Below are 15,540 nucleotides of genomic sequence, written 5' to 3' on the forward strand. Positions count from 1 at the left end.
TAGCTTACGTGTGTTTATTTCATATTTTCAGTTCTTACCCTCCCCGACTAAATCGGTTTCAGTTATGTACTGAAATATAAGAATGGACATTAGAGGGTTCTTTCAAAGAAAAAACTCAGGTAAATGTTATGCTTTGTATGTTGTTCAGTATATTTCTATGCAAAATAAGAGGGATTTCAGTACACAGCAGGATATTCACATTTGTAACCAGATATTTACATACACTTTAGGGAGAAAACATAAAACATTTTTACTGTACAAGATCAATTTAGAGTAAACTTTTGTTTTAGATAAATATTGAAATATATTTTGAATTAGTTAAATGTCAGAATAAAGAGAGACAGAGATTTCTGTTTTTTATCACTTTCATCAAATTTAGGAGTACATGTACACTAAGTTTGTTGTTAATTAATAAGAAAACTCCAGACGATTCCATTCTGAGCTGAAGAAGCTTCTGATAGGTTAGTAGAGTCCATGTGAGTAAATTGGTGGCACAGCTGTGGATGCATATAAGGCAAAACACAGAGTCTGTTTCTTTGACATGGGAAAATCAAGAGATGTCAACCAAAACACCAGGAAAATAATTGTGGAGCTCCATAAGTGTGGCTCAGTTTGAATACAATTTGGTGCCATTTACAATTAAGAAATACAGATAGTTTCTCTCTTTACTCTTAAAGTTAACAAATATGTTTTTTATATTTATCAATCTAAAAAATAAACATTTAGTCTGATTTGATGTTACAATTATAAAAGTGTTTTGATCTGAAGAGTTTGTAAATATCTGGTTTCAACTGTATATTTGATGATTGTCAGCACAAAGAGGGAGAGAGAGGAGCAGAGAGGGAGATGGAGAATGAGGACAGAACAGAGGTGGAACAAGAGCAGGTGAGACACACATGTTAATCAAATGGTTGTTTACCAAAAGTATCACCGTATCACAGGTCCTCATGTATCTCGTACCTAGTGTTTCTTTTTAGGTTTGTTATTTTTCAAATTCTATATTTATTAAGTTATGCAGGCTTGTTTGCACAACAAGGCTAAATAATTATATAAACTTTTCTCAATCTAAATAGTGGACTTTGGTAGAATTAAAAAAATAAGTGTAGTGCAGGTCTATGATGATTTTTAGTGCTACTATCATCTAGTTCTGATTCTGGTTCTGTCTTGGTTAAGTCCTCAGTAGTCCTGATTTTGAACTGTTGTAGTCCTGTTTTAATTCTGGATCAGTTCTGGGTCTGGTTGAATTGGGGTTTAGTCCTCGTGTCTTGATACAGCCCTGACCTTGTTCTGCCTTGCTGCCTAATTAAAAAACTAGTTTTAGGTGTCCTGCATATGATATATATTTTTCCCTATATGAAGTCATTCTTCTTTGAACAAAACTCAAAACAGAGCCAATTAATCTTTCAGTCATTTATACCCCCCCCCCCCCCAAAAAAAAAAAAAAAAATCCCACATGCATACTACCCTTTTTGGCTAAGCCCCGGGTGTTTCAAATGTCTGGCTCCGCCTCTGTCCACGCCATCAGTGCTTTCAATCCCAACATCTGCTAGCACACAAAGACAGTTTCACATTTGATTAAATTTATTTTATTTATATCGAAACCATATTTCAAAACAGGAATTGCCTCCTGGTGTTTAATAATGAGAGAAAAGCATATACAAGAGATGGAGCCAATTGTAGACAAAGTTAGAGAGGAAAGGTGAGATGAGATGGTCTCGACACATGCGGAGGGATAGTGGATATACTGGCTAAAGGATTCTGACTATGGAGCTGTCAAACAGGAAGAAAAGAGAAAGACCACAGACAAGGTTTATGGATGTAGTGAAAGAGGACATGCAGTGGGTTGGTGTGACAGCAGAGAATTGGAGATAGGGATTGAAATGGATGATGAAGATCCACTGTGGTGACCCAGCTCAAAAAAGAATTTAGTTATTAGTTATTTCCCCTTCTGCCCCATGAAAACACAATGTTGAGGAGGCACAAGGCAGATGTCCTACACCAGTTTGCAACACACTTCTTGCAATACCTGAATTTTTCCCAGTCTGCCTCATGTTGCACAGAATTTCCCCTTCTATTTTCCTCATTTAATTTGTATCCACAGGTTCCAGCAATATGCCCCCTCCAACAAACAGAAATCTGTAGCTCATCCCTACATTTCTCATATCTTTCCTCTGCATGCATCCCTGACATTTCAAGCAAAAACCCACAGATCATTTTTTTCATCCGTCCTTTGAAATTTATCTTTCCGCTTTGTGTAGAAACGGTTTCTGGCATAGGACTCATTGCACTGGACTAAATAACTAAAAACTCACTACCCCCCCCCCCCCCCCCCCTTTTTTTTTTTTTTTTTATTCTAACCGGCTACCAACAGTTTGTTTCCTACTGTCTGAGTTATTATTTTCCAAAGTCGCCTCAGCTGACGTCTAACTTTATAGCACGCACGCTCCCTTCAGCTGTCAGCACCACCACACTATCTAAAAGTACACGTATGTTTACAGGTTAAAGTTAACGTTTTTGCAAACGCAGGGACGACTTACTGATATAATCCTATGGCCGTGCGCGTGCATGCACAGAAACGGAAATTGAAAATTCTTTGAACACGTGAGTAAAATCCGTGGCTCCCGTGACTGGTACTTTTAGTCATGGCCGACGACTACAGACGACAAGGTTTCGAGTTGGAGAGAAGAATATTTGAGTTAGACATCAAGTGTTCGAGTCTCAGAGCTGAAAAGCAAGGTACCGATTACACTGTTTATTTGTTTGCCTTTCGGCAATTCATTTAGTACGTGGCAAACAGTCTTGGTTAAGGAATCGACTAGCAAGCAAGCAATCAAGCTAACTTCCAGCGTACGTTAGCTTGCAACCATGACAACAGCTGCTGTCTAATGAAATATTGCATTTTGGCAAAAAACAAAACAAAACAACCTTTCTGAACACATCAGTGCATATGCAGTTAGTTAATTATAATTAGTGGTTAGCAACGTTGCAGGAGAATGTACATAACTCGCGGAGTTATGTTTGTATTTCACTAGGGTTTTTGAGTTAACTGCTAACGTTAGCTAAAATGCAGTATTGTTGACATATGTGAAGGTATGACACATGATGGCTGGTAATGCTAGCTAAACGACTGTCATCAATAAAGCAACGAAGCATCTACCTTGTCCTTATTGCATGTTAAATGGTGTCGTTAACTTTTTTACTTTAACTTGTATCTGAACCTCAAACGCCACCGTGTTAGTGCGCATTTTTGGCCTTATGTTTATCTGTGAATGCTCGCATGGGCTAGTCAGCTTATGTTTTATGCTAAAATATTTTTTTTCCTGTCATGAGTCGAATTGTGGATGATTATAAAGTCCCGATCAACAATCGCGATAACTCGGGATTTTTCATGAGTTTAGATTTGTACTTTGGTAATATGTTAACATATGGTTCTTCCGTAGATGATGACTATTTACAGAATGCATCTGCCATACTAGACAAGTTGAAAAGCTTTTACAGACAAGGAGGAGAGAGTAGCAACCTATCCAAGCTGCTGCAGGATTACACACAGGTACTTCCTTCCATCAAATTGTATTTACTCTCTTGCGTTTCAGTAAGTTATTTTATTAAGTAGTCAGTAACATGAGGGTTTTTTTTAAACTACTAGTGATTTTTGTCCCCAAAACCACAGAAAACAGGATAAAATACCCAACTAAGGTGCTCTGAACACAAGGAAATTTTTCTTACTTACACTGCTTAGCAGTATTAAACGCAAATATAAAATGTCTAAATCATCTTAGAAGGTGGAAGCAGAAAGTGACAGGTTTGCAGTAGGTTACTGTTGTATCTACATTTTAATAAAAACCCTGCATATCTTAAAGATGCTTTCAGTTGTTCCCATTTTCACAAGGGGTCACCACAGTTGGTTGCTCACACATATAGTTTTTACTTTTTTGCAACCCCAAGGGGATTTGTGTCTCCTCCCAAAATCAAACCAGGGATCTTTTATTTGTTAGATGGATGTGTAAACCACTACACTATGCAGCCACTAAAAAACGATCATCTCTACAAAGTAAAAACTGAACACATTCCAGTCTCTTTACTTTTACAGTTTAAGTTTAGCATTGTACACACATGTCCAGGGGATTGAATACCCATATTTGTTGGTTTAGTGTCTGTGTAACAGACTAAATTGTCATGTATAGCTAGAAGCAAGTTATAAAATGCAGCTGTACTATAAGGGAGTTTATATAAAAAAAAGTAAATCTGTCTGCACATCTATATTGACTCTGGCTTGAGTAAGTGAACATGGAGCAGGCAAAGGCTAGTTACATGTCAAGAATTGTAGCTAAGTTTGTAAAGTAGTGTAACATAAATGTTGTGTCACAGACATAATCACAAAATTCACCGTCTATTCAGTAATAAACGCTAAGAAATTTTCTATACTCTCTGAAAATAATTTCCTGTGAATTTTAGGGCTGCAACAATTCATCACCATAATCATTGCCATCGACTATAAAAATTTGTTGACGCAGAATTGTATTTTCTTAACTGTTGAGCACAGGCATACGGGTGACTTTGTCCAATAAAGAGGCTCATGCACCTGTCAAATGGCTAAAGTCAGGACAGAGAACATCTTCAGCATGGTTATTAACAGCTGGGAACATCATCTCAAAGATCTCAAAGCTTTATTTGAACTTATGGATAGAAACTATTTTTAGTTTCCTACTTGCACATTTTTTCTTTGTTTAAATGCTACTAGCAAATTAATTTATATTACCTAATATTTTGATTTATTTCATTTTTATTCTGATGGTTCTATTGAGTAATGTTAAAAGAACCATTTGATTATTTTCAAATTCATATGTCATTATTTTTGCTGTGGGACAAGACAACAGGGTATTCATAGGTGGGCAGACTTGAGCAGGTAAGGTACTGGAGCCTAGAATAAGAGGTTTGCCTACAGGAAGTGTAGATAAGAGTTACTGAAATAATCGTTGACTAATCAAAGAAAAATGAGGCACATTAGTCTGCTATCAAAATAATTGTTATTTAGCAACTAATGTTGCTAACATAGTGTCTTCTATAATGAGTTCATTGAAAGGGCCGTCTTTGCAGTTGCTGCTGTCTTCTGTTTAGCTCTTATCTAAATTTTGACATAATTACAGAGCTCATATCAGGAAAACATGGAAACTTTGTCTGAAATGAAAACCCTCTAATTATGAGTGTTTTAGTTCTGTTCCTTTAACGATTTACAGCCTCTGTGTGACATTGTAATAATGTCTAATGCAAACTGGTCTAGATTAACTTTACTAAAGATATTCTGAAGCGTATTGCTTTAAAAATTTAGGAGTAAAATGTTTGCCATAAACTGTAAAACAAAACCTCTAACTCCATACCAACCCACAAGAGATGGTTCAGTTAGGGAAGAAGAAATGTTGAAGATGGTGGTTTTGTTTTACATTTGTTACAGTTGTATCAATGTGATTTTGGGGTGCTTTCCATTCTGCGTACTGTACTTCCTGCCATTCTCATCACTCTATCCTTCAGCCTTTAGCCTATATTTTCCCCTAAATGTATCTCTGAGGAGGTTCAAGAACCATCATACTAAAGCTTTTTGAAAGACAGAAAAAATATTTTTGAGTAGGCAGCTGATCTGATGGGACAGTAAAATCAGTGACTGCATTATTGGAAATTGCTTTACGTGATCTAAATTCAATTCAGTTTCATTTATGTTGTGCGTGCTTATGTTGTATTACAGCTCCAGATTAGATACAGATATCTCTAACCGTTGTTGTTGTCGTCCCCCCCCTAAATAGTTTTCTTAATTGGTTTAAAGAAGGAGCAACAGCTGGCAGGTTTATTATAGGCCTTTATCCTATTTTGCAAAGTTATACATGGTGCAGGCAAAATGTTTAAGACAATTTTAACACATCATTCAGTTTTACTTTTTTTTGTAAATTATTTTATTTTTCATCATTTAGGTGATTCTAGACATCACTTTTTATGAAGAGAATAAACTGGTGGACCAGGAGTTCCCTGAGGACTGTTCACCATTTAAAATTCAGCAGCTTCTTCAAGATCTGACTGAACCTGAAGTTTTGGCCGCACGGCTTGCACCAGCACAAGAGGTTTGTGTTTGTCTCAAACCGATTTTGGTGTTGTCTTCTACTCCATTTTATGAATAGTGTACTTTGTATCAAATCACAAACTGTCATGTAGTCTGGTTATTACAATATAAGACTATATAGGTTACTAGGACACAAACCCACAACCCAAAGGATATAAAAGAGGAGCAGACACTCTTTTTTTTTTTTTTTTTTTTTTTTTTTTTTTGTGTCCATGTGTTTCTTTCTTGGTCTGGTTAACTATCCAGTAATTATCCTACTTTCAGTTGGACGTCAGTTCAACTTTAATTTTCCCTTTGATTTGTGGTTTCGCTACTCACACTTGGACACATGCTTTTAAAGTGCTTATGAAATAAATATGGATGAGGCATCATGGAGTGTCTGATATTGATATTCGTGTCTTTTGGTTTATGTTAGGTGCAGTCTGTGTTGGGTTTAGAGCTGTTAGAATGTCTCTACTGGAGACGTGGAGCTCTGCTGTATATGTACTGTCATACCCTTCATCAGCGAAAGCAGTGGATCAAGAAAAACAAGGAAACATTCCTTAAGGTAACAAACAATGCAGAGATCTAAGGAGTTTCATTCATTGTTAGCTGTACAACTTTACTTTGATTAAAACCAATAGTTTACCACTTTTTTATGTTTCTTTTTTTAACATTAAAAACATTTTTGACCCAGTGTATTCAGGAAGGTGTGCGATACCTGATGCGGATGCTGCAGGTGAGAAACTCTGTAAAGCTCAATGATGGTGTGGTGCTACATGACACTGCTACAGCAAACATCTTATCTGAAGGTAAATGTGTTATTTATTATAGACGTGATAAATGAAGGAATACACTTGAACCCACAACCTCCACAGTTATGTGATCGGATGTTTGTGTTATATTGTGGTAGGGAGAAACCTGACAGCTTCGCTGGAATCTCTTCTGTCCTTGGAGACAAGAGTTTTGGCAAATAAATATAGTTACTGAGAATTACATCCCAGAGTAATCATTGGCAGGGATCATTAAATGTGGTTTGGGGGCTGAACTCCTTAGTAAAGGAGTTTTTTACTTCTAATTTGTTACCCATCTTTGAAAATCTTAGGAGAATTTAAAAAAAAAAAGCAGCTGACCTTCATTGAAGGTCAGCTGCTTTTTCTCTCATCCCAGAGGCTTTTCAATTCTAAAACCAAAAGGTGGAGAGTCCCATACGTAATAATGGGTACAGGTACAGAATTAGGTGTATAGATGTGAAAAAAGGCGTGGACCATTACCACCAGAAGTTTCAGGTGACACTTCGGAAAAAACTTGCCCCAAAAACTGGATATGGCTCACCTTGGCTTGTTTGATGATTCACATGATTAATAGTGGTCAGCAACCACCTCCTAAGGGACAACCCCCACTAGGGTTTAAATACCTGGGGCTCTACATACAGAAGCCAAACTGAAGAAGCCTCTGGGATGAGAGGTGAAAAGTCTTCAACAGAGTTAAAGAAATCCATCACTTTTTGTTTTTCTTCTTCTAATACTACAATGACCTGGATAACTGAAAACTGACACAGAAATTTTTTTAACAATCTGTTCTTTTGTCGCCAACTGGTCTTACTAACTACCGGTTTATCTTTTGGGTCAGGCATTTTCTCAGACACACACCTGTTGACAATGATGTACATTGGCGAAATGTGTTTCTGGGCAGTCAAGTACGAGGACTGCAGCGCTGACACTACGGAGCACAAAGAAGATCGCCTCCAGTTTCGGGACATTGGCACACAGATCCTCAACAAATATGTGCTTGCCTGTGAGGGCCCTCTCCAAGGGCAGGGCTGGAACACAGAGAATGCCAAGGAAATCCTCAGTATTTTACAGTGAAAAATATAGCTTCTCTGTTACAATTGCCCTCAGGAACAGATCAAAGTTCAATATTCAAATGTGTCAATCCCAAATAAAAATGGAGCCCATCGGATGGGGTGCAGTCTTGTGAAAGTTTATGGGGAGGCACAGGGAGAGAGTGAATGTGAAGAAAGGAGATGCTGGAACAGTGTCTACAGGCAACCTAATCCTATGCCAAACAGCCCAGGCCAAAGCAGATGAATGAGAAGTTAGAGTATAAGACAAGCATTGTAATAGAAGGGCTGCACAAGAGGCTGTTGAATAATTATTTGCCCCTGGCCTGCTGAAAAAGCAGTGGCCACTCTGATTCCAGACTGTTGATTGGGGCATTTGTTTTGCTCTAAGAATGTGTCACAATAGCATTAATATTACTAAAGAGGTTATGAATAATAAAAAAGAAAAATTGACTTTTCATTTTAAGATTGTAACAAGTTTAAAGATAATACAGCTGGAAATGAGACATTGCACATTAACATTTATTTATTGTTTTGTTGCCATTTTGTTATGCTTTTAATATATATTAAAATAGCATATGCATTATTTGAATTTGTGTATAAAGTATACACACAGAAGGCAAAGAAAGGTGTTCGAACTGTTTGTCAGTGACGTATTAATGACCAATTCAAAGTATGTTCAGGTTTGTTCATACCAGCTTTGTAATGCACCACTTGTATTTTCATCTATTGCAACTTCCATTTTTCTGCAACTTGAATAACATTGATAGTGTAACTATTAATAGAGAAACTGTGTTGTTTGGGCAAAAAAATCTATCATTTTGTTTTTTAATGTCCTTGTTGACAATAAACGTGCTTTGTTTTAAGAAAAATTTCCTAGTTTGCCTTCCAGATTTTCTTTTACTACGTATTCCTGTTTTGTTTGATGATACTGCACTACAATACCCACAATGCTCCACTGCTATGAGGAAGTGACAGGAAAACATCGGTGTTGGCATTTCCTTGGTTCATAGTGTTTAGTTGTACACAGTAAATATTCGCATATGACACAAATTAAGACATGGCTGAAAAGATCCAGCAGCTGGAGTCTTTGGTGATCCGCAGCCTCAGGCGGTTTAGAGACCGCTATTTCCCTGATAAAGTTGTTGAAGCCGATTTGACCGTTGGAGACTCGGGAAAAGAAGAACAACAGTATGGATCTTTGGATACCTTACCGGTAAGTCGAATCATTCATAGGAGAATTCTGTGTACGTCTACCTATGTAGCCTATATGTCACTCATTCAGACAGGACAAGCCTAAAAGGATAGTGTTGCTCTCTTCAGGTTCTACACACACAGTCTGAAAGCTGTTTATAGAAAAAATGATAGATGCTCAGTCTAAGTGTCGCGTTCAACTTGTAGGCTTCCAAAGTAGTCGTAATTGCCTCCCGTCCCCGATTTGGCATGCCTCGACTGCACTATTCTGAGCAGGAACACTGCCATACTTTGAGTTCCTTTGACTTATCTTTGAAGTATATCAGCTGATTATAGAATTGCTTGTATTAGTGATTGTCCATTATCCCCTTCCAATCTGTATTTTTCCTACTTCTTAACCAAATACACATAATTGGTTTAACTAGGAATTTTAACCTCCTAAGACCCGAACTCTTCCACGGCATGCATTTGCAATTTCACTTTGATATTTGGACATATATTGGGCAGATATTGGGGCCCGATGAATGTAAAAACAAAGAATTACCAGATTTTTTTTTCTTTTTACCTTATTTTTGTTTTTAAGAAAAATAAGAGCCACATGAGGATATTTGTTTAAAATTTTGATAGAACAGTAGCAGTATAATGTCCTCCTAAGTGGATATCAGGCCCTTGTAGAGCACAATTGAGTATTTTGGTCTAGGAGGTTAATCTAGAAATATTTATTGTTGATCTAGGAAAATCAAAATAATTGTGCTCCGCCATTCCTCCCGAAGGTGGATGTACAGTTTCTGATCATGACCTTTCTGTCTCCTGCGGATCTCTGCCACCTTGGAGCCACAAGTCGTTACTGGAGGGCCATGGTTAGAGATCCATTACTGTGGAGATACTTCCTATTGCGGGATATGCCATACTGGCCCTCCATTGATCATGTGACCATACCCCATCCAGACTTGCTGGATGCACCGCTAATAAGTGAAGACGAGAGCCTGGATGATAGAGAAGAGGGAAATGAAGGAATAAAACTAAAATTTGACTACATGTCAGAGTGAGTATCCCCCTGTTATCCTGCATTACCGTCAGTTTCCTGGAAAAATTTCTGAGCAAACCTTGTGTATCAACAGATACCTGAAAGGTTGCCCATCCTCCAGACAGCAGTGGATTCCTACACGACCAGCATATGAGGTGGTGACCTCATTTTTTCAGTCCCTGGTACCCTCGTCTGAACCGCGTTACGCCATGTTTGGTCCTGGCATGGAGCAGCTGGATGTCTCTTTAGTCACAAGGCTTATGCATGCTCCAGATATACTTCCTGTGTCAGGCACTCCGCACAGACAGATAAATGGTAAGATAACACTGATCTAAGGATAAGCTTCTCATGGTATTTTTCTCATCATAATGCATAATATAGTGGCTGATTTTCCCTTTTAATCAATTGTAAATCATAGTTTGTCCTTTAGATAAAAGATAAAATTAGATAAAATGTGATTATTTTAAAGGTAACTTGTAATAATGATGTGTTACAGAAATTACATCAGTGCATTTTAATCACAGAATTAATCAACAGATAAGTTTACTTGCTATGTGTATTGTCTACCACTAGATGGCACTAGATCACTACATACACACAGCTTATCTACCCAAAGAATACAAACAAACATACGTAAACCTTTGTTTATTTCAGGTATTGGCTCGGGGATAAGTTACATGTTCAATAACCAACACAAATTTAACATCCTCACTCTGTATTCAACCAACAGGTGAGCACTTTGTTTGTTGCTGAATGAGTCACAGTTGTTTCTCATCCTTTTTGCAGTTATTAATCTTTGTGTTTTTGTGTCTGTAGGGCAGAGCGAGAAAGAGCCAGAGTGCAACAGGAGAGCATCAGCAATAAACTCTTTACCTTTGAAGGAAATGACGACTCAGGGGACCCAGTGTGCGTTCCTGCTCCTCAGGTTCAGCAGGTGTGCCAAGTGGTGGATGGGTTCATCTATGTTGCCAATGCAGAGCTTGAGAGAGGTAAAATAACACATCTTTTTTTGTAGTGTAGTACAATGACACATCATACTCAATGACTGATCAATGCAGAACATCTGCAGTAGGTTCATGGTTCATGTTGTGAATAGGTGGTGAGAAGTCTGAAGGAGTCCAGATTCGAGCTGTGCTAAACTGCAGTAGGGGTTCCACATCCAAACCTCTGCTGGTGCTCTCATGCATCTCAAGAGAGGAACCAGAAACAGTTCGGACTCCCAGCACCAGATCCATGTGTCGAACTCCCTGTGTTGACATGGCAAAGAGACTTGGCCTACCCCACCTGCCTAACCCCTGGATGGTAATTGCTTGATATTTGATCAGGTGAAAGCTTTTCCATCCAGAGTTCAGCTTGTGGAGCTTTTCAGCCTGTTTCTCTCTTTCATAAACAGGTACAGGATACAGTGGCAGAATCCCTGTCTGGGCTTTTGGATGGCATTTCCTGGCTGCTGAGATGTTCTGGAGTCAAACTCTACTAACACCTGCTGTTGCACGATGGATCAGAACTGCAGACATCGGTCTTTTTTTCTTTTTTTGACACCAATACACACTAGGACATTTCCTGAGTCCTTCAGGTTCAGGACTGAAGGTTTGCCAATGCAGTTTAATTATATGGACTAGAAGCAAAAGAAAATATTGGGTAAATAGTGATCTTGGACACCTAAAAGACACTTTGGTATTATTTGCAGAAAGATCAATATGAAGGAGCTGTGCACTAACTCGACAAACTACTTTCATTTAACACTATTTTAAGAGCGATGCATAAATGAAGTTGCATTAATGGTTTTGTGGTGGATGAAGGAACAAAGCAACAGGAATGTACAGGCAGACAGACTTTATTTGCAAAATTGGGAAAAACATTCAAATCAAATTAATTACCACTTAATCATTTAAAACCATAAATGCTGCTTTAATTTAGGCATATCATGAGTGGCATAGTGAGTTACCACTTAGTCATGTGGCTGAATGCTTTAACATTTGATAAATGGTATTTTTAAGGCTTTTTTGTGATCTTAATGGAGTAAAATGACTTTGGTGTAAAGGTAATTTCTGTTAACTTCCTATAGAATTGTCCTATAGAAAATCTGCTTATGCAACTTTCATACAAAATATTTTGCCTACTGATCAAAGGTTTCTAGCCACCCAATTTACATCAGCAAATATTGGCATACCATTTATTTTGTTACTACTCAGACTCAAATTTTGTTAATTCTCCATAATGTAATGGCTTACACATTCGCTTAACTAGTGAAAGATCACTTGAAGTGACTCCTTGTGAATAATGGAGCACTAACAATAGCCTTACTTCATAAGAATATTTCTGTCAATGCAGCAATATATTTTTTTCATAAAAGCTGTATTTATTATTTTAATTGTTTACATCTTTTTTTGTTATTATTGCACATTTTGCTTTTCTTTTACATATAAGAATTGCCGGTGTTGTGATGAAAATCCTTCTTTTTCAAATGATAAATAAACTTTTTTGGGACAATTCTTATTAATCTCTAGGTCACATTTTGTCCTTAAATATTATGCAAGTGATGGCAAAATTGAATTTCTTTCTTGAATTGAATCATGACAGAATACCCTTTGGAAGCTAGGAGGTGCTACTGTAGCATTTCTTACTACTTTTGATTTTCATTTTGTTAGAATTTTAAATATCTTGACTTTTACCTGCTATCATGCCACTTTTAAGATTTCTGACAAACTAATAATGGATCCAGTTTTTAGTGACATACAGAACACAAGACAAATTTTTTCTCTTACCATAAAGTTTTCAATCCCAGAGATAGTTTGTATTATTACAGACAAATAGTTTAGATGGGCATCTCCTACAATGTCGATGGCAGCACACATATTGCTTATTTTGCTTATTTTGTGTCTGGCACACATGAAATGCATATATAATAGAATCTGCATTGACAACGTTGAGGTTTAAGCAGAAATTTCTAAAACTGAATTCCTTTAGAATTGCAGCACTTAAATCATCACGTCTCTCCATTAATGTGCTTAAGTTGTGCGCGCGTGTGTGTATTTTCTCTGAAAATTACCATTACTGTCATATTCCGTCTACCTGGTGATGACGTTCACACCTTCTGCTGGCAACAATAGGATCATTTTTCTGTCAGGTAAGGCCTGACAAGATAATGTGCTTCACTGATGCTCTTTTGTTCTAGTTAAGTCATGGACAAAAGTGCACCCCCCTACCCTTTTCTGCAGGCCTTCCGTCAAAAGTCTCAGTAGTCATTTTCATAGGCTTGCAGTGTTAGAATAAGGCTATGATTGGTGCAATTTGGGTGCATTAACCCGTGCTGAACGCAGTTGAAGTGCAGATTTATTTATTTTTTCTTTTTCTTTTGATATCTATTTTTAGGGAGATGATGGAAGAGTCAGCCACTGTATAAACGTGTAATTCATCTGTTTCTGGTGGTAATAGACGGACCCCTGACATGTTATCTTTATATACCTCTTGTTCTGCTGTTCTGGTCTTCATGCCACACTTATTTACCTACATCTCTGTACTTCTCTGTGTATATGTGTGCTCATGCTTGCACAGTCTGCACAAGGGGGGGGGGGGGGGGGGGGGGACAGTGCATAAACCCTGGGGATCTGTTCTGAGGGCAGGTATGCAGGGAAAAACTTTCCACAATCCTTTGTTATTGCTCTGTGATCCTTGTGTTGCCTTATGGAGAGCTCTACCACAGACTGGCTCTATCAGTGTTCATGACTCAGTTTGCCGTTGCAATCTGAATGAACGAAGAGGCGAAGAAGCTTTTTTCTGGTGATGAACAACTTTTCTGTGAATGCAGGCGAAAGTAAACGATTGCTTTAGTTTGCTGTGCTTTTGCTGCCAAGATGTGTTGGATCTACTGTCGAAACTTGCTTGGAAAGGATATTTTCAAGGTTTGTTTACTCAAGCTGCAGACTGTGAACCATTAGTACACATCTCTGCATAATAGTTGGTTGGTGGGGGAGTGTTTTGGAAGAGTGAATGAGTACCAGACCTCCAGCTGCCTCTTGTCTTCTACAAGCACATGTGGCCTCGGGGATTCCATGTCATGAAGAAGAAGCCTCTATTGACTGACCCAAGACAGTTTACAGATGCAAGACAGACTCTGCAACACTACTAGGGCAGTTGAGACATACTACACGTGTGAAGAGTAAGATGTGAAGAGAGATAGATGCTGAATGTTTTGAAAATACTGTGCACAGAGAAAGGGGAAAAGTCATGCATGTAGAAATGGAGTCACAGTTGGGATTTAAGCTTGGTCAAATGCCAAGTAGAGAAGTGTGTCTTAGTGTGTGTCAGTTTTATAGTGTTTTATTATATCATAGTCTTAAAAAGGAAAAATGGTTGGAAGTAATTTAATTTCATGAATTGACAATTAGCTTATGTAACCTAGTGCAATTTAGTGTTCTGTGTTAACTGTGGCAGAATTGTGGACCACTTTTCTTTGCAGAATTGTTTTCATTCAACCACATTTGAGGGTTTTGAGCATGTATAGTCTGTTTAATGTCAGCCCAAAGCATCTCAAACAGATTCAAGTCCAGACTTTGACTAGACCACTCCAAAACCTTCCTTTTTATTTTTATTTTTTAAGCTATTCAGTAGTGGACTTGCTGGTGTGTTTCAGATCTTTGTGCTACTGCATATTGCAAGTGTTGTTGAGCTTTAGGACATGAGATGCTGGCAGGATATTCTCCTTCAGGATTTTCTGGTAGAGTGCAGAATTCACTGTTCCATCAATTACAGCAAGCCATCCAGGTCCCGAAGCACCAAAACACTGCGGTTTGCTGGATTCCCAAAGCTTTAGAAATGACTCTGTAACCCTTCCAAGATTGATATATGTCAGTGACTTTGTTTTTCATCTGATCTTGTGTTTCTTTAGATCATGGCATGATGTGTTGCTTTTTCACAATTCTGTTTTAGTGATTTCTTGATTCAGCAGGTCTGGCAGCAATCAAGCCTGGGTGTGGCTGATGAAATTGAACTCATCTTTCCAAGAAATGCGGTTAATCACAATTAATTTGCAATTTAACAAGGGGGCGATAACTTTTTCTCTAATAAATGAAGTCATCAATTTAAATCTAAATCGTGCATACACCATGGGGATCTGTTTTGAGGGCAAGTATGCAGGAAAAAACTTTTCAGAATCCTTTGTTAGTAATCCTGGTGTTGCCTTATGGAGAGATCTATCAGTGTTCATAACTCAGTTTGCCACTGCAATCTGAATGAACAAAGGGGGGGTGGGGGTGGGGGGGGGGAAGCTTCTTTCTGGTGATGAACAACTTTTCTGTGAATGCAGGCGAAAGTAAACCATTACTTTAGTTTGGTGTGCTTTTGCTGCCAGGATGTGTTGGATCTACTGTCGAAACTTGCTTGGAT

General features: G+C 38.0%; 2 protein-coding genes across 3 annotated transcripts; both read left to right on the forward strand.

Annotated features, from left to right (window-relative positions):
- Nucleotides 1–2,414: 2,414 nt before the first annotated feature.
- Nucleotides 2,415–8,803, forward strand: rimoc1 (rab7a interacting mon1-ccz1 complex subunit 1). Of its 2 annotated transcripts, none has more exons than XM_004547186.5 (6): nt 2,415–2,736; nt 3,441–3,550; nt 5,964–6,110; nt 6,525–6,656; nt 6,786–6,900; nt 7,002–7,081. In XM_004547186.5, exons 1-6 carry the CDS (start codon nt 2,643–2,645, stop codon nt 7,076–7,078), a joined length of 675 nt encoding a protein of 224 aa, XP_004547243.2. In that variant the 5' UTR covers nt 2,415–2,642; the 3' UTR covers nt 7,079–7,081. The 2 variants fall into 2 exon arrangements, with proteins under 2 accessions (XP_004547243.2, XP_004547242.1); XM_004547185.5 differs by lacking the exon at nt 7,002–7,081 and adding an exon at nt 7,721–8,803 and having other exon boundaries at nt 2,419–2,736.
- A 102-nt stretch (nt 8,804–8,905) lies between these two features.
- On the forward strand, nt 8,906–12,651 carry fbxo4 (F-box protein 4). Its single transcript, XM_004547184.3, has 7 exons — nt 8,906–9,147; nt 9,899–10,170; nt 10,247–10,467; nt 10,807–10,882; nt 10,969–11,141; nt 11,249–11,454; nt 11,546–12,651. The coding sequence occupies exons 1-7, from the start codon at nt 8,992–8,994 to the stop codon at nt 11,630–11,632; spliced, it is 1,191 nt and encodes a 396-aa protein (XP_004547241.1). The 5' UTR covers nt 8,906–8,991; the 3' UTR covers nt 11,633–12,651.
- The last annotated feature ends 2,889 nt before the right edge of the window (nt 12,652–15,540 follow it).

Source organism: Maylandia zebra, linkage group LG12 (genome assembly GCF_041146795.1).
Source record: "Maylandia zebra isolate NMK-2024a linkage group LG12, Mzebra_GT3a, whole genome shotgun sequence".
NCBI lineage: Eukaryota > Metazoa > Chordata > Actinopteri > Cichliformes > Cichlidae > Maylandia > Maylandia zebra.

Excerpts from the sequence above, each read along its gene's own strand:
- rimoc1 (XM_004547185.5), top strand. The coding sequence starts at position 2,643 with ATGGCCGACGACTACAGACGACAAGGTTTCGAGTTGGAGAGAAGAATA. Across the intron at positions 3,551-5,963 it reads TGCTGCAGGATTACACACAG|GTGATTCTAGACATCACTTT; the intron begins GTACTTCCTTCC and ends TTCATCATTTAG. Across the intron at positions 6,901-7,720 it reads AGCAAACATCTTATCTGAAG|GCATTTTCTCAGACACACAC; the intron begins GTAAATGTGTTA and ends CTTTTGGGTCAG.
- fbxo4 (XM_004547184.3), top strand. The coding sequence starts at position 8,992 with ATGGCTGAAAAGATCCAGCAGCTGGAGTCTTTGGTGATCCGCAGCCTC. Across the intron at positions 10,171-10,246 it reads AAATTTGACTACATGTCAGA|ATACCTGAAAGGTTGCCCAT; the intron begins GTGAGTATCCCC and ends GTGTATCAACAG. Across the intron at positions 11,142-11,248 it reads CAATGCAGAGCTTGAGAGAG|GTGGTGAGAAGTCTGAAGGA; the intron begins GTAAAATAACAC and ends TGTTGTGAATAG.